Source organism: Bubalus kerabau, chromosome 3 (assembly GCF_029407905.1).
Source record: "Bubalus kerabau isolate K-KA32 ecotype Philippines breed swamp buffalo chromosome 3, PCC_UOA_SB_1v2, whole genome shotgun sequence".
NCBI lineage: Eukaryota > Metazoa > Chordata > Mammalia > Artiodactyla > Bovidae > Bubalus > Bubalus kerabau.
This window is the reverse complement of record NC_073626.1, coordinates 48,387,624-48,406,293: the sequence shown is the minus strand read 5'-3', so window position 1 is coordinate 48,406,293 and position 18,670 is coordinate 48,387,624. Positions and strand designations below refer to the sequence as shown.

Below are 18,670 nucleotides of genomic sequence, written 5' to 3'. Positions count from 1 at the left end.
ACCTGAATCTTTATTACAAACCATAGTCTTTAGTTTTTAAATGCTTAAGATGAAAAACACAGATGGCATGGCTATCCTGTTGGTATCAAAAGGGATTCTATTCTGAAAAATTTGACCCTAAAGAAAACTAGAAAAAGCAAGCAGTTAGTTTTAATTTCTAACACATTCTGTGGACAGGTTTCATCTCCCATCTTTTTCAGATATACCATTTTAATACTTAATAGTCATCTAAAGTTTAAACTTCAGACTCTCAAAATAGCATTCCTTATTCATGAACCCTCTGGGGCTTAACAGTTTTCTTCTCTTATGTAATCTTTGTTGTTCTAGGAATTATATTTGGATTAGGAGTGGGTAACGTGAGAACGTTCTTTAGATGACTTTTAACATCTTGTAAATTCCTGTTACAGATAGCTAGGACCAAGCATTGTGCCATGCGTGCGGAAGTCACAGCATTAACGCAAGAGAAGAATCCAGCCCCTGGCAGTGAAGAATGGATGCTCGAAGGGTGCAGGGCAGTGGGTGGGCTCAAGAGAGATTTTCTAAACAAAAACTCAGAACCAGAGACCTTTCAGAACTTTGATGGCGATCATGCATGCTTGGTCAGGGATGATGAGTTTCAGTTCCAAGGGCTCCGGCACACCGTGACGGCCAGGCAGTTGGTTGAGGCTAAGCTTCTGGACATGAAAACAGTTGAGCAGCTGCGACTTGGTCTTAAGACCATTGAAGAAGTTCAGAAAACTCTGAGCAAGTTTTTGACAAAAGCCACTTCCATCGCAGGGCTTTACCTGGAATCCACAAAAGAAAAGATTTCCTTTTCCTCAGCCGCCAAGAAAATCATCATTGACAAGATGATGGCTTTAGCGTTTTTAGAAGCTCAGGCGGCCACAGGTTTCATAATTGACCCCCTTTCAGGGCAGACCTATTCTGTTGAGGATGCAGTCCTTAAAGGTATGGTTGACCCTGAATTTAAAATCAGGCTCCTTGAGGCAGAGAAGGCAGCCCTGGGCTATCCATGTTCCTCTAAGGTGCTGTCAGTGTTTCAGGCCATGGAAAATAGAATGGTTGACAGACAGAGGGGCAAACATATATTGGAGGTGCAGATCGCCAGTGGGGGCGTCATTGACCCCACAAGGGGCATTCGGGTTCCCCCAGAAATTGCCCTGCAGCAAGGACTGCTAAATAACGCCATCCTGCAGTTTTTACATGAGCCCTCCAGCAATAGCCGCGTCTTCCCTAATCCCAATAACAAGCAAGCCCTGTATTACTCGGAATTACTGCGCATGTGTGTCTTTGATGTAGACAGCCAGTGCTTTCTGTTTCCATTTGGGGAGAAGAACATTTCCAATCTCAATGTAGCAAAAACTCACAGGATTGCTGTTGTAGATACTAGGACGGGAGCAGAGCTGACAGCCTACGAGGCTTTCCAGAGAACCCTGATCGAGAAAAGTACATACCTGGAGCTCTCAGGGCAGCAGTATCAGTGGAAGGAAGCCACGTTTTATGAGTCCTATGGGCAACCTTGTCGCATGCTGACTGATGCTAAGACCGGATTACAGTTCAGTATCAGCGAGGCCATAGAGCAGGGAACCATCGACAAAGCTGCCATCAAAAAGTATCAGGAAGGCCTCCTTACGCTCACAGAACTTGCCGATTCCTTGCTGAGCCGGTTGGTCCCCAAGAAGGATGTGCACAGTCCTATTGCGGGTTACTGGCTGACGTCCAGCGGGGAGAGGATCTCTGTGCTGAAGGCCTCCCGTCGGAATCTGATTGATCGGATCACTGCTCTCCGATGCCTTGAAGCCCAAGTCAGCACCGGGGGCATCATCGACCCGCTGACCGGCAAGAGGTACCGGGTGGCCGAGGCCTTGCACAGAGGCCTGGTGGACGAGGGCTTTGCCCAGCAGCTGCGGCAGTGCGAGCTAGTGGTCACGGGGGTCAGCCACCCTGTCACCAACAAAGTGATGTCCGTGGTGGAAACTGTGGGTGCAAACATCATCAGTAAGGACATGGGAATCCGATGTCTAGAATTTCAGTACCTGACAGGGGGCCTGATGGAGCCCCAGGCTCAGTCCCGCTTGTCCATTGAAGAAGCTCTGCAAGTAGGGATTATAGATGTCTTCATTGCTACGAAGCTCAAAGATCAAAAGTCCTATGTCAGAAACATCCTGTGTCCCCAGACGAAAAGAAAGCTGACATACAAAGAAGCCTTAGAAAAAGCCGATTTTGATTTCCACACAGGACTTAAACTCCTAGAAGTATCCGAACCCTTGATGACAGGAATTTCCAGCCTCTATTATTCTTCGTAACAGGGCATGTTCACATAAGCAGGCATACGGGAAATGCTGTGTTAGTTCACATTGCTGTGCCCACAGCTTAATGATAAGATCACACTCTGGTCACTGTCACACGCTGGAAGCACCATCAGTTTCTTGAGGGCTGGAAACACTGCTCAGAAGAGAGAATACTTTTCATTTATAATTTTTTTTTAAATAAAGTTTTATTGGAACGTAGACACACTCTTGTGTACATACTATCTTTGGCTTACTTTTGGGCACAAGGACAGAGTTGAGTAGTTCTGACAGTGACCGTATGGCTCCCAGAGCCTGAAATACTTGTCCTCTAGTCCTTTACACAACACAGTTGCCGTCTCCTGATCTGGAAGAAATTTGCATCACTCCTCTAGACTAAATGTCAGGTTACTTGGATTTTAGACTCCAATCTGCCTGAGAGAGAATATGTTTAAAATTGAAAATAACAAAAGATTTACTGCTCTTCATAATGGTTCCATTTAGCTTTGAGATTCGTTTTTTGAACTCCTACCCACAGTAAAATAAAAGTATTTTACCTGAAATATGAGACAAGCTTGAGAAACATCACTGAGTTTACAGCATCCTTACTTCAGAATTCTGCATCCCTGATGGGATCCAGCCTGCTATTAGGGTTCCCATTTGTTCAAGGATTCATTACACTCACCGAAAGAACACTTCAAAAGCACCATGAAACCCAAGGGGAAATGTGTATTTGTTCCCATATCCGTGAGGCTGTGGTGGTTCAGATCGCCTTGAAAAAGTCACGTTTTTAGTTTTTCTGTATGCTGTAATCTACTTTACGTATAATATGTTTACCACCATCTCCCATTTCTAGTTACAACTTTGTAATTAAAAGCAGCATTGTGAGTGGTTTACCTGCTGCAGGATGGGGGAGGATTTTCTTAGTTCTGTGTGGTTTTTTTTTGTCTTTTGTAGACTTTATTTTTTCAGCTTGCCATTGTCTCAGATTTTTCTGTCTAGAGAATTCTGATTGTAATGCTAATGCAAAGGCAGCGATTCAAAGAGCTTCTAGTGCTTCATGAATAAAGCTGAGTTTTTGAATATGTCATGTTAACAGACCAGCTGGGAGGTTGGATTGATCATTCAAAAGTGCTTGTCATAGTTTGCTTTGCTACCCTAAACTTTTTGGAAGTACATCTGCTACGTGATGTGTTGAATTTGGTTAAGTGAATGAATAAAATATCTCAGTAACCCGTGTGTGATGAAAAAAATATTTTTACATCCTTGTTTTCTGTGAAGTGATTAATAGTTTGGTCATTTACTGGAATATGTCTTTTTTTTTTTAAATCACTCACACCCGTCAGAAGTCACTGGAAGAAGAAAAGAAAGAGCATGTTGAAAAAGCCAAAGAATTACAAAAATGGGTATCAAATATCAGCAAGACATTGAGAGATGGAGAGAAGGCTGGAAAGTCTTCCTTTTCTAAGCAAAAGGTATTCACCGAGATGCTGGTTGACTAATAATTACAGTGATAATTTACTGAGTCGATATAGTCCATCTAAAAAATACTTTTAATTCTTTAGTTTTCCCCGTTTCTTTGGGCATCTATAAATGAAGGTCAGAGAGGTTCAGTAACTTGCCCAAGGAAGCACAGTATGTGGCAGAAGACACTCTCTCTGCTCCAAATTCTGAACTTTATCAGTACTAATCTCACTATTAGTCAGCCAATATGTGGTCCTGGTCCTCCTCACAGTGAGCTGTGCTTCTTGGTCTTTGTGATAAGCACTGCTGGAGAGCAGAGTCACTCTCTTTTGTGCCCTGAGTACGTCCACGCACTCTTGTGTCATAAAGAGATGCAGGTTCCTTCTTAGAATGTGAACAAGTTTCAAGAAGAACAAAACACAAACCAAGATGACAACATGTGAGGATTGAAATTAGTTGTGCTTTTCTGGATTTTTTTCTATTTCCTAAAGAAAACAACTTCTGCCCTCCACCAGGAATTCTAGGTTCTTTCCCTCTCCTAATTAAGCCTTCAGTTCTGTGGGCTAAACTTGTCTACTTGGCATTGGTTGACTGGCTACCTCTTGTGAGATGTTACTGCTCCAAGGTGTCCATTGGAATGCCCCACCTGATGCTCCTAGGGGACTGGATTAAATTAAGCAGGGTTACTATTGCTGGTGATAGCATTGGAATTGCTGGTTTATTTTTGAAAAATAAACCTCTGCTAAGTTAAGCAGCAGTTTTCTGGGGTACATTTTCTATAGTGCCCTCCTGACCTGTGGAAATCACAGAGGTGCTCAGTAGCTTTTTACCTTCAAGCTCTGCATCGACACACACTTGTCATCACTTGAAACAGACATTGTTGGCATAATCTAATAGTGGAGAACTTCAGTATCTTGTCAAATTTCACCTGTGGTGCAAGGCAGGTGTGCCATCTCTGAGGTTCCCCCAGGAGAGGTTTATAAACCTGAGTATTTGCTTAAATTCTCATTCAGTTGAAATCAAGCCAGCTTAGCTCATAGTCTAGCAAACTGCATTTTATAGAGTGTAGAGGAAATAAGTTGGAAAACACAATTACATTGAGTGTTTTAAACCTAAAGCCTTCAAAGTGAATGTGAATATTTAGTTTAAAATATCTTAATTTCCCCCCTGTTAAACAGGAAAACAATTAAAATAGGGACACAGACCTTAGCAAGGATTTCTTTGTGGAGAACAAGTTTCTTCTGAGGAATGTGGTTTATAAACCCTTGGTATGTCCTCATTCTGTGGTTGTGAGTGCTCCAGAATTTTATAGATCAGTTTCGGGTTTACACCTGGCAGACATAAGAATAGATACTTTTCCAGTGCAGATTGTGGCCTCAGTTACAAATCTTGAATTACTCTTGGTCTCTCTATTAAAGGAAATTTCAGGTAATGTCATGTCAATAATAAGTGTCTTTCAAAAAATTAGTATGGCCTCATGCTTTCCTATAACCACAAAAAATAGACTTTAAAATGATTCTCAATGGCATATGTCTGGGGAATATATACCTTTTCATTGCCCCATCACTTAAAAGAATGGTAATTACTTTCTGACGTTGTTGTTTAGTCACTAAGTGGTATCCGACTCTTCTGCCACCCCGTGGGCTATAGTCTACCAGCCTCCACCTGTCCAAGGGATTTAGGGCTTCAGAAATAATACACTTCTGAATTAGGAGAAAGTAATACAAGGGCTTGCTTTTCCCAAACAGGTCAGTTTTATTTCTTTGACTGTCACTGGTGACTTTTGCAAGCAAATGTCTTAATAATAGAAATTATTTAACCTCGTTCTGCAGATCTAGAGAGAAATACTTCCACCGTGTTTTTTTCCAAAGGAGCGTTGTATCCATCTCTGTGAGGACGGTGATGTTCCAGTGCTGAGCATCTGTGCCTCCTTCATTTGTGGTTGGGCTGGGATGGATGCAAGAATCTTACCATGCCATATTATTATTTCCTCATGGAAATAATGGCCTTAGGATTAGAGGGAGGGTCTCCATTCATTGTGCATTCTCAATGAAGTATTCATCTTATCCAGACCTGTGGACTGGGAATAACTCATGGTATTGACTCAGGTCACCTGAAAATAGACCCATTGTGTGGGTGTTGATGGAAACTTGGATCCGTTTTTTAAAAAGACTGTTATCTAGCCTTTGTGAAGGAAGAGCCTGAGTGTGCTTTCTTTACCTTGCAGATTTCCAGTGAGGAAATTTCAATCAAGAAGGAACAGTTATCTGAAGCACTACAAGGCATGCAGCTGTTTTTGGCTAAACATGGAGACAAGTATGTTGGTTTTAATTAAGTCTTTTATTCAGAGTAGCGAAGTGGTCTTCAAAATGCTCAGCAAAGTAGAGGATGTTAAATTTTAGTGGAGGGTTTAAAAATGGAACTCAGTCACAAGTTTAGTTAATAACCTATGATTATGAAGTGATTTAATTGTCACTTTTCTTGACTCTCAGTCTTTACCAAAATTCTGAAATATACTTATTATCTCCATATATTGCTGATGAGAAAAACAGGCTCAGAGTTAAGGATGAGTTGCTAATTAGTTGTAAAGATTCCAAGCCAAGTCCTGATTCTAAGTAGTACTTACTCTCCAAGACCTGCCTTTTGGAAAATATGTATAAATGTATTCTTTATTTCCTTAGCGGAGACCTTTGGCATTGAGATTTCTAATGGTTTGGTCCTTGCTTTGAGGCCCTTCATATATTTTAGCCTCAGGAAGGGATGGAATCTACCCTTTTCTTAACCCCTTCTTTGGCTGTCATCAGAATTAATCTAGAATGATTTTGTACCTTAGCGAATTGGGTTGATTTCCTTATGAATTTCATTTTTACTCATCTTTCTGCTTGAACAGGTTTCATCTTGAGTCATGGCACATTACTTGTCCCTTTTCCATGTTGGAACCAACAACGGGATCTTTCCTTCTGTTCAGTTTAGTTCAGTTGCTCAGTCATGTCCGACTCTTTGCAACCCCAAGAATTGCAGCACGCCAGGCCTCCCTGTCCATCACCAACTCCCGGAGTTCACTCAAACTCACGTGCATCAAGTCGGTGATGCCATCCAGCCATCTCATCCTTTGCCGTCCCCTTCTCCTCCTGCCCCCAATCCCTCCCAGCATAAGAGTCTTTTCCAATGAGATGGCCAAAGTACTGGAGTTTCATCTTTAGCATCATTCCTTCCAAAGAAATCCCAGGGCTGATCTCCTTCAGAATGGACTGGTTGGATCTCCTTGCAGTCCAAGGGACTCTCAAGAGTCTTCTCCAACACCACAGTTCAAAAGCATCAATTCTTCGGTGCTCAGCTTTCTTCACAGTCCAACTCTCACATCCATACATGACCACTGGAAAAACCATAGCCTTGACTAGACGGACCTTTGTTGGCAAAGTAACGTCTCTGCTTTTGAATATGCTGTCTAGGTTGGTCAAAACTTTCCTTCCAAGGAGTAAGCATCTTTTAATTTCATGGCTGAAATCACCATCTGCAGTGATTTTGGAGCCCCCCAAAAATAAAGTCTGCCACTGTTCCCACTGTTTCCCCATCTATTTCCCATGAAGTGATGGGACCAGATGTCATGATCTTCGTTTTCTGAATGTTGAGCTTTAAGCCAACTTTTTCACTCTCCTCTTTCACTTTCATCAAGAGGCTTTTTAGTTCCTCTTCACTTTCTGCCATAAGGGTGGTGTCATCTGCATATCTGAGGTTATTGATATTTCTCCCTGCAGTCTTGATTCCAGCTTGTGCTTCTTCCAGCCCAGCATTTCTCATGATGTACTCTGCATGTAAGTTAAATAAGCAGGGTGACAATATACAGCCTTGACGTACTCCTTTTCCTATTTGGAACCAGTCTGTTGTTCCATGTCCAGTTCTAACTGTTGCTTCCTGACCTGCATATAGGTTTCTTAAGAGGCAGGTCAGGTGCTCTGGTATTCCCATCTCTTTCAGAATTTCCCACAGTTTATTGTGATCCACACAGTCAAAGGCTTTGGCATAGTCAATAAAGCAGAAATAGATGTTTTTCTGGAATTCTCTTGCTTTTTTGATGATCCAGCAGATGTTGGCAATTTGATCTCTGGTCTTGCTGCCTTTTCTAAAACCAGGTTAAACATCTGGAAGTTCACGGTTCACATATTGCTGAAGCCTGGCTTGAAGAATTTGAGCATTACTTTACTAGCATGTGAGATGAGTGCAATTGTGCGGTAGTTTGAGCATTCTTTGGCATTGCCTTTCTTTGGGATTGGAATGAAAACTGACCTTTTCCAGTCCTGTGGCCACTGCTGAGTTTTCCAAATTTGCTGGCATATTGAGTGCAGCACTTTCACAACATCATCTTTCAGGATTTGAAATAGCTCAACTGGAATTCCATCACCTCCACTAGCTTTGTTCGTAGTGATGCTTTCTAAGGCCCACTTGACTTCACATTCCAGGATGTCTGGCTCTAGGTGAGTGATCACACCATCGTGATTATCTGGGTGGTGAAGATCTTTTTTGTACAGTTCTTCTGTGTATTCTTGCCACCTCTTCTTAATATCTTCTGCTTCTGTTAGGTCCATACCATTTCTGTCCTTTATTGTGCCCATCTTTGCATGAAAAGTTCCCTTAGTATCTCTAATTTTCTTGAAGAGATCTCTAGTCTTTCCCATTCTATTGTTTTCCTCTATTTCTTTGCATTGATCGCTGAGGAAGGCTTTCTTATCTCTCCTTGCTATTCTTTGGAAGTCTGCATTCAAATGGGAATATCTTTCCTTTTCCCTCTGTTAGATAACAGCAATTGTTGTTTTAGAAGTTTGCATATACTAAAGAGATGCTGATATATTATTAGTCTATACTCTTTTCCTTTTTCTTTATAAAGGCCATCCTTAATTTACATATATAGCCACTCTAGACCTGAGCCATCTGTGTATGAGATTTTGTTATTTTTTATTGTATTATAGTATTGATATATTATTGATTTTTTACATTATAATTTATGAGCCAATACTAATTTAGAAAAGTATTTTTCTTTATAAAATCATTGCACCTAGTATGTCATAATTATCATTTGCAGACTTATATTCATTTCCTACTTTCTGGTTATTTTAGAATGACAGATGAAGAAAGAAATGAATTGGAAAAACAAGTGAAAACTCTCCAAGAAAGTTATAATTTATTCTTCAGTGAATCTCTGAAGCAACTGCAACAGTCGCAAACCTTAGGAGACAAGAAGGTAGAGGAGAAGGTAATGTTATTTATTTAGAACACGAGGCTGTTTCAAGACTCTCAGTCTAACTGCATGGTTGTAGAAATATATGTGAATGACAAAGAAATGATCTTGAGTTGTGTACGTGGAAGAAACACGGGTGGGGGTTATGTAAGTACTTGGAGGTTTCCGTGTTGGTTATTAAATGCAGCCTTTCACCTGCTGTCATCTGTTTCTGTGACATCTTAATCTCTGCCTTGCATGGTTAAAGAAAAGAGTCATTCATTTTTCTAACTCTTCTCTTTCAAAGTCATTCTGCTGCTGCTACAGTAGGTATTTTAATATATAAATGTGATGATATAAAATAGTCTATGAGTCATCTCTAAAGGTGCCACTGGAATATTAAGGGGTTTGTCTGCCTTTCAGAGATAGCCAGGAGATTTATTTGAGAAATATTGGGCTATATGTCTTAGTAAGGATCCTCTAGCATCTTCAAAATATAACAAAAATTGCTTACAATTTGGCCTATCCTTGAACTTTCAAAACTTGACAATACTCAATATTCAGTACAATATTCAGAATTCAAAAAGTTATTTTTATATTCAATTCTCTTACTCCCTGGAGTACTTTGCATACTATTTGTCGCATTTTGAGGGTACATAGTGATTTTTTCTGGCTTGTGGGTTTTTGGCTGTGTGAAGAAGTCCGTATGCTGTAAACATCAATAGCATGGGGGTTTGAAACTCTCCCGTGTCAGGAGACTAATCTCATTGGGTTGCAGAGAGCATGGTTTGCTTTTCAGGTGTGTGTCCTGTCTCCTCACCCTCATCTTTTCCGTGTCCTCACTAACCTGTTGATGTCCACAATATGAAGTTTTCAATTCACAGATGCATGTCGTTTTCAAAGCTTTATCACATCCTGTGCTCTCGATAGATCACTGACTTAGATCACTTGTGCATTTGAGCTGCCTAACACTCACAGCCTTGCCACACCTCGGTAAGTAGAGGATTTTTATGCTACAGTGTCTTTTTTTATTTAAAAAAAATAAAAATAAAAAATTGCAAACTAAATTTCTCGACGCTCTGCTCACCCTTGTGTCAGCCACTGAGACTTTTGTGCTTTCCTTTCAGCTGGATAAAGTCATTGCGGGCACCGTCGATCAGAGCACGGGGGAAGTCCTTTCTGTCTTTCAGTCGGTGCTGAGAGGCCTCCTTGATTATGACACGGGAATTCGGTTGCTTGAGACCCAGCTCATGATTTCTGGGCTCATTTCGCCAGAATTAAGAACGTGCTTTAACCTCAAAGATGCCCAGAGTCACGGCCTTATCGATGAGCAAGTTCTGAGCCAACTCCAAGAACTCGATGAAATGAAGGAGATTATCTCTGCTGTGTCATCCACCAGGGTTCCGGTGCTGGACGCCCTGGCTGAAGGTGTGATCTCAGAGCCCATGGCCATCAGAGTGCTTGAGATCCTGCTTTCCACGGGCTCGCTGGTTATTCCAGCCACAGGAGAACAGCTGACCTTGCAGAAGGCTTTCCAGCAGCACCTGGTTTCCTCAGCCTTGTTTTCTAAAATCTTGGAAAGGCAGAGTCTGTGCAAAGACCTTATCGACCCCTCCACCTCTGAGAAGGTGTCTTTAATAGATATCATGCAAAGAAGTGTTTTGCAGGAAGACTTAGGGATGCGGCTTCTGCCTGTGAGGCCACAGGAAGGAGGCAGAATAACATTGAAATGTGGCCGAAATGTGAGCATTTTAAGGGCAGCACACGAAGGCCTCATAGACCGTGAGACCATGTTCAGGTTACTGGGCGCCCAGCTGCTTTCAGGAGGTCTCATCAATTCCAAGTCTGGTCAGAGGCTGACTGTCGAAGAAGCCGTGGCAGAGGGGGTGATGGACAGAGACACTGCGAACAGCATCCTCACCTACCAGGTGGAGACAGGAGGAATCATCCGCTGCAACCCCGCCAAGCGTCTGACTGTCGACGAGGCAGTCCAGTGCAATCTGATCCCGTCCAGCAGTGCCCTTCTGGTCCTTGAGGCTCAGCGAGGCTACGTGGGCCTCATCTGGCCTCACTCTGGGGAAATCTTCCCCACATCATCATCTCTGCAGCAGGAGTTGATCACCAATGAATTGGCCTCCAAGATCCTGGAAGGGAGGCAGAAAATCGCTGCTCTTTACATCCCAGAAACTTGTCAAGTCATTGATTTGGAGGTTGCCATGCAACTCGGAATTATAGATAATCACACAGCATCGATTTTAAAAAGTATAACACTGCCTGATAAAATGCCAAACTTGGGAGATTTAGAAGCTTGTAAAAATGCCAGAAGATGGCTCTCTTTTTGTAAATTCCAACCGTCTATGGTCCATGATTACAGGCTAGACGAGGATGCTTTTGATGGAGAAGAGCCAGTGGCAACTCAGAGCTCAGAACAAACTAAAAAATTGTTCCTGTCTTATTTGATGATAAATAGCTATATGGATGCAAACACAGGGCAGAGGCTTTTGCTGTATGATGGAGACTTGAATGAGGCTGTTGGGATGCTCCTGGAAGGCTGTGGTGCAGAAATTGACAAGGACACACCCATTGAAGAATGTTTTGATGTCTTAAGACTCCCTGATGTATCTCTGAGTAACACTGCAAGTAAAGAAATGGGTGAAAGTCCAGCTTCACCAAGTAGTTTTGATAAATGTCATCAGAGAGAACCTGAACACAAAGAAACCCCTGAAAATACCATAGACGAAGAGTTTCAGGAATTGGAAACTAATGTTATCAGGAGTGAATTTTGGCTGTCAGAAAATCTGGCAGATGTAATCACAACTGATCTTAAAGTTAAGAAATCACCTGGTGTGAGTGTTCCCAGTTCCAGATCACACTTAACACAGCTTGGACTTTCTGATGTTAGCCTGCCCAGACAAGACTCTGAAAACAGAGTTGAAAATGGTGAAAATCAACGTCAATTAGAAACAAAGGAACATGCAGATGAATGTAGTCATTCTAAAAACGTTCAGAACTTGGCAAGTGATTTGATAACAAATCCTATGATAAAATCAAAAACTAGTAGAGCCTATGATTTAAATGAAACAGAAAATGAAGATAATATTAGCAGGGGTTCAATTCTCTTTGACTATTCCCCCAGGCTGAGTGCCTTGTTAAGTCATGATAAACTGAGGACCGAGCAGGGAAGTTTTCATGATGTACACAGTGCAGAGAGTAATGGAAAGAAATGTGAAACCTCTACATTGCCATTCAATGACCAAACTGAGTCATCAGGTCAAAGAATAAGAGAAAAATTTCAAAACCAGTTTCTGGGAATTGCAGCTATTAACATAAGTTTAAAGGGAGAACAGGCTGAAGAGAAATCTTTCAATGTTGGTTGTAGTAATCCTCAGGTAGAGTGTCAGAGTGATGAATTTAGTTCAGATACTTGTGGTGAAGATGAAAACACGCTTGCTACTTCTGAGCAGGAACCCGAAGATGAGCAGTGTGAGTCCACAGTGGAAGGGTCCTCAGGTGCCCCGACCCCAAGGGCTGGTGGTCATTATGTTGGCCTGGCTCCCACCCACACCCCATCTTTTGAAGGAACTGTCGGCGCCAGTGCTGGCGACTATGAAACGTGCCCGCTGGATGACCGGTGCAGTGACACAGACACAGACAGCGATGCTGACTTCTACGACACACCCTTGTCTGAAGACGATGACCACGACTCCCTGCTCCTTGGAGGTCACGCCTGTGACTGTCTGCAGCCCGAGGACTATGACTCACTGCCAGAGGAAGACGACTGGGCCGCTCCTCCTGGAGAGGTTTTCTATGACGTTTCTAAAGAGGAGGAACATTCTGTGGGCACCCAGGCAGGGCTGGCTGATAGCTTAGGTGTGAGGGGAGGAGCACAGTCTCTGCAGGATTTTCTCATAGGTGCTGAGAAAGCAGAGTTCGGTTCTGGTGAAGAAATCCAGTTAAATTCATTTGAGTCCTATGAAGTGAGTGGACCGTTGATGGAAACTGTATCAGAAAGGGACAGCACAGATGACCTTGAAGGTGATGAGTCTGATTCATTGACTGACTATGAAACTGAGGGAGGAAAAGAGAGCTTCAGGATGGCGGTAGAATCTGAGGACGCTGGCTGCTGGGAAGGGAGAGAAAAAGACTGTGTGGCTGGACAAGGATTTGAATCTGCTCCTGATCATTTGGATTCTGTGCAAAGGAAAGACAGTTACGAGGATTCTGTGTCTGGCCCTAACGAGCAGGACGAGGATGACGGTGGCGCTGATGCTGGAGACGCGGGAGGGGAGGGCGCGGAGCCCGCGGGCCAGGGCACGGCTGCGGGCGGGGTCGTCCCCGCGTGTGTTGCCGCTGCTCCCGAAACAGAAAACAGCCATGCAAGTCAAAGGAACAATAAAACGATTCTCCTGACTCAAAAGCACCATCATAATTCTAAACAAAAACAGCAGTGTGTGAATGTTTTACAGCCAGAATCAAGTAGTAAAAGTAGCTTAGGTCCTGAAATAAACCGCTTTCCAGAAGATACAAATGAGGTTGTTGGAAAAAGTGTAGAAGATCTGTTGAATCATGAGATGGTCCTTCAGGATGAATTACTGCCTATCATGAAAGACACTGAATCAGAAAATATCTTTAGCCCTGTTGGTGCCTTACCTAATACCAGTGTCAGTTCAGCCTCTGAACTTGAGGGCCACCTAAAGAACACAGAGCTTGAGCTGATTCAGCCAGGATCTGCTGACTCTGTGAAAGGTGGAAATCCACATTGTGAGAATGTGACACTTGGTGGTGACTCCTCTTCTGATAAAATCATTTGTCCTGAGCCCAGTTTAACAGGACAACCTGCAGAGGAAAGCCATTTGTCATTCACAATGTCTGTAGCTGATAACGATCCTCCAGGCAGTGGAAGGGATCTAATTAAAAGGAGAGCTGACAAAAGCAATGTACAAATAGAAGATAAAGCATCAGTTCCTAAAATGTGCGCAGGTAAAGGAGACGTTCTCATAGAAGGCCCCTTAGAAGATAAATATCCTAAACTTTTGCCCAGTAAAAGTACAAGGGAGAGTCTTGATATAGTTAATAGTCTGTTTCCAGTCCCACAAACCACACACAGTGAAGAACACAGTCAGGAAGAAAGCCTTAAAAACACAGCAGTAGCTCTTAAAGATGAACCACAGAACCTACCAACGGTAGTTAGTAGAAGTCCCGTTCAGTTTGAGAATCTTGAAGAAATATTTGACTCATCAGTTTCCCAAGTGATCAGTGATGGCATGACTTCAGACATGACCTTGTCCGAAGGGTTTACAAAGATTGAGACAGATTCACTCACCGATGGACCTGAAGATGAGCTTGATCTGTTTACTTACTTAAAGCATTGTGCTAAAGATGTAAAAGCAAAGGATGTACTGAAACCAGGTGAAGATACCCCAAGCTGTATTCCAGTCGCTTCCCCTCCCAGGAAAGAGCATTTACAGTTAGGAGTTAATAATGCAGACGAGAAGGCAGCTTTTGCCCAAGAAGACTCACCTCCAAAGGAGATGGGCCAACAGAAATACCTTCCTGCTGAAGAAAGCACATCAGGAATCCCCAAGTTCACACCAGCAGGAGATGAAAGTATGCCTTCAGGCTTCCATCTTGGAAATGCGGAAGGCCTTGGAAAACACATGGCTTGTGTGCAGTCAGACCTCGGTGCAGATGGAGTAAGAAATAACTCCAGTCAGGCTTTAAGCACTGACTGCTCATCCTTAGAAATTAACAGCGAGAAAGAGGGGATTGAGCAGCCGAAAGGGAAAGAACCAGCCCCGTCTCCAGGAGCCCAGGGCAGCAAGGTGCAGGTCGCTGAACTATCTCACGTCCTGGTGGAGGACGTCACGGACACCTTAAAAGGTAATTTGAAAGAAGGTCGTGTGACTCCTCAAGAGCTTGGAAAACCCTCAGCCTGTGCAGGTGCTAACATTCTAATTCAGACCTTAATTACAAGAATTAGCTCATCACAGTTGGTGAATGAAACACCTGGTGTGCCCAGCAACTCTACCACCAGTGGCTGTGGCATTTCCTGCACCAAAAACTCACCAGAATTAAGAGCAGGGAGCAGAGAGGGTCCGCTCTGCGCTGCAAACCTCGAGTCTGAGTTGCTCCTCGATATACTTAAGCAAAGTCAGTATAGCCAAAAAGTTATAGGAGCTTTTGAACTGATGAAAGAATTAACTCAGATGAAGTGTGATCTGGAGGAAAAGGGTGGGGCATCTGAACTTCTTCCTCTGCAGCTTGAAGATGGATTCTGCAAGCTGCTTCCCGATGGATATTCGGAGAAGGGAGGACAGCGTAGAGACTTGAGTAAAAAATCACCTACAGCTCCTGAGGTGACAGATGAGGAGCCACACAGTCTTAAAGAATTCAACAGCAAGGAAGGAAAGCCCTGTTCCCTAGATTTACAAAGTGTGAAAGAGAGTGGCCCAGAAAACTCGCCTCTCTGTGCACCAGCTTTGTCAAGAGATGGGAGGCTGAAGGAGCTGTGTGCTGCGTCCCCAGGCCGTTTGGAATGTATTTCAGGGTCAGAAGACTTGGCTTCTGGAGACAGCTCGATGGAGCGAGTAAGTGGACTTTCCATTTTATAAGCAAGTAGCTGTGTGGAGCATTTGGGAATAATCACATTTATTTTATTTGGTTGAAAAACCTGCACAGAGCAATTGAATGAAATGTCCACGTTTATCTTCAGTTTTCCAAGGAGCTGCAGCAATGTTTACAGCACAGATCAAAGATGTGCGAGTATTTGGCTTTGCTTCAAGACATGAAGCCTCCCTTTGGCAGCCAAGACTCCCGGAATGGCAGTCTAGAAGCTTTGAGAGACCAGCTGAAACAGTTGGAGGTAAGAATCGTCTGCTGATGGTTATGGAGGGTGGTCAGCTAATGTTAATTTGGAAAATTAAGAAGAGCACTTGTCTATTTTGAGTGTTAGTTATACTTGTGTTTCTCACTAAATAGATACGAGATGCGTATTTTTTTCTGCAGACATTTGAATTGGGATTGGCTCCAATTGGTGTGATTTTAAGAAAGGACATGACGCTGGCGGAGGAATTTGTAAAGTCTGTGCCGAGTGACTTCCCCAGGGGACCCCTCGAGGACCTGAGCATGAGCCTCCAGAGTCTGCAGACGGCCCTCTCATCCCTCCAGGCTGCATCTTCAGAAAGAATGAGCCACATCACGCTGGCGATCGACTGCGAGGTGGTAGGTACCAGAACGTCTTGCGCTAAGTCAGATCTAGCTTTTGGGAGAAAGTTGAGGGTTTGAAAATTTAGTCATAAGACGAAATATTTGTTCTTAAATTGTTAAGCCCTTAACACAGGATCATTATTTGTAGGAATTTAAAATGTGGGCAAAGATAAAAATGAACATGCAATTTTTATTTTCTAGTCTAAACTAGCCATTTCCCATGAAGAGTTTCTGCAGAAACTCCAGTCATTCTCATGTTGGATATCGGAGACGAGCAAATCTGTGAAGGATGTGGAGATCATGGCAGTTCGAGATGCTGAACTCATAAAGCAAAGCTTGGAGTTTCTCAAGGCAAGTGTCAAAATTAATAAGATAAAGTGTGTGTGTGTGTGTGTGTGTGTGTTAGTCGCTCAGTTGTGTCCAACTTTTTGAGCTCCCGTGGACTCCTCTGGCAGGCTCCTCTGTCCATGGGATTCTCCAGGCAAGAATACTGGAGTGGGTTCCCATTCCCTCCCCCAGGGAATCTTCTAGACCCAGGGACCAAACCCAAGTCTCATTATGGCTCGCATTGGCAGCCGGGTTCTTTACCACTAGTGCCACCTGGGAAGCCCCTGTATTTTGTAATAAATGTTACTGTTGATAGAAACTTTCTGTTATGGCTTGCTGTTCGTAACTAGTGCTACTTTGTTCACAGAATGTGTTGAAAGACCTCGGACACACCAAGACGCAGCTGGAGACCGCCGCCTTTGACGTGCAGTTCTTCATCTCTGAACACGCTCAAGATCTGTCTCCCACCCAAAGCAGACAACTCTTAAGGCTCTTAAACACAACTCAGAAGGGTTTCCTTGACGTGCAGGACTCAGTAACTACCCAGGTGGAACATTTAGAGGCTCAGTTACAGCTAGAACAAGATCTCGATCATCAGAAGGTCTGCCTTTCTTTGTGGAGTCGAAATTCTTGGCTTTTAGAGCTTCGGTGTGAAACCTGTAGTGTAGACCCCAGGGGCTGTGGGTAGGAAAAGACAGGAAGGGTTTTCTGGAATGGCAGAATGGACAGGGTATGATGTGGCAATTCTACAATATATACAGGTATTTTTGGTCCTAAGAAGGCTTTTAATTTTCATGACTCCCTCAAACTACTGCTTTTAGGGGAGAGTTGTAATTTTTTTCCCTAGGAGGAAGAAACGTGTATGCACTGAGAAATGTCCAGGGATAAACTGATGAACATATGGAGAGCGAAGGTTAAGAGTGTCTTTTCTTCTTGGGAGCAGGGTGGCCCAGCAGGATGGGACTGGGCTCTGGAGCCGGGCTGCCTAAGCTTACACCCTGTTTACACCACTCACCCACTGTGGGGACCCAGGGCAAGTCACTGAACCGGTTTTCTCACTGGGAAATTGGAGATTGTAGCAGTGCTTACCCAGTAGTATCGTGGGCATCAATGAAAGAAAGAATTAAAACTCTTAGGACCTTGCCTGGCACGTGTCAGGCTCCTAGTCAACCTGATCCATGGCTGTAGAATGAGTAGAGTGAATTTAATAGATAAAAGATGCAAGCAATGGCTTGATTAATCTGTTAGGATGATGTAACGAATTGTTTGGGGTGGTCCATTCAGTAGGAACAGCGCGCAGAGGTGGGGACAGAATTGGCCCCAGTGATGAAGACATGAGACCTCGTGCAAAGCTCCTTCAATCTCTTCTGGAAGCATAAGCGTGGTCTCCAGCATGATATCCTGTCTACGCATAACAAATATATGCTCACAGACTGATCACAACTAACTTCTGTTTTGATATCCTTTTGCAGAATTAATTGTGTGTGTCGCAGGTTCCCAGAGCTTCAGGAAATGGGATGTTTCTTCCCGTCGGTCAGAAGCTCCACCTCTTACACATACGCGTGGCCAGTGTTCTGTTGAGCGGTGCCATCGAAGCGTGGCCTCCTTCCATGTGCATGAGCCACGCTCTCGCGTTCTGTGTCACTCGCTCAGTGTGCCCCCCACTGCTATCGTGTTTACAGCATACGTAGGGACGCTTATGTAGACGAAACTTGCAAAATGTGTTGTTGTAAAACAGCTGTGACAGTAGCGAGCTGGGGACCAGTTCACGAGGCTGTGCTTTTCCCCCCTTCAGCTGGTGGCCGAGCGTCAGCAGGAGTACAAAGAAAAACTGCAGGGCATCTGCGACCTCCTCACCCAAACCGAAAACCGCCTCATCGGTCACCAGGAAGCCTTCGTGATTGGAGATGGCACGGCTGAGTTAAAGAAGTACCAATCCAAGCAAGAGGTAGAGTCCAGCTTTGCGTCCGTGGGTCTAGTCCATGTTGAGTTGGAGTACTGGTTTTTGGAAAGCAGTTGGGGCTACTGGAAAGTAGTCATCCCTTTACCTTTTCAGATGCAGGGTGCACCCAAGACACCCCTAGATCTGGGCTTGAAACTTTATACTAAAAATTATATTTCAAGCTCCAGCCAGCCAGGTAATTTTCTTGACTCTGTTTTGGTGAGATGT

General features: G+C 43.5%; 1 protein-coding gene across 21 annotated transcripts in view; it reads left to right on the top strand.

The window, feature by feature from the left end:
* DST (dystonin) overlaps positions 1 to 18,670 on the top strand; it is a 514,655-nt gene that overhangs the window by 347,565 nt on the left and 148,420 nt on the right. For 14 of the 21 annotated variants that reach the window (XM_055571805.1, XM_055571789.1, XM_055571786.1 and 11 more), the window contains 9 exons: positions 3,635 to 3,763; positions 5,980 to 6,068; positions 8,868 to 9,003; positions 10,095 to 15,554; positions 15,680 to 15,829; positions 15,973 to 16,188; positions 16,375 to 16,524; positions 16,868 to 17,101; positions 18,296 to 18,448. In XM_055571805.1, the coding sequence (XP_055427780.1) occupies positions 3,635 to 3,763; positions 5,980 to 6,068; positions 8,868 to 9,003; positions 10,095 to 15,554; positions 15,680 to 15,829; positions 15,973 to 16,188; positions 16,375 to 16,524; positions 16,868 to 17,101; positions 18,296 to 18,448 (6,717 nt within the window). Of the gene's footprint in view, positions 1 to 407; positions 3,586 to 3,634; positions 3,764 to 5,979; positions 6,069 to 8,867; positions 9,004 to 10,094; positions 15,555 to 15,679; positions 15,830 to 15,972; positions 16,189 to 16,374; positions 16,525 to 16,867; positions 17,102 to 18,295; positions 18,449 to 18,670 lie in introns of those variants that run through there. The other 7 variants (XM_055571798.1, XM_055571799.1, XM_055571802.1 and 4 more) reach the window with 2 other exon arrangements.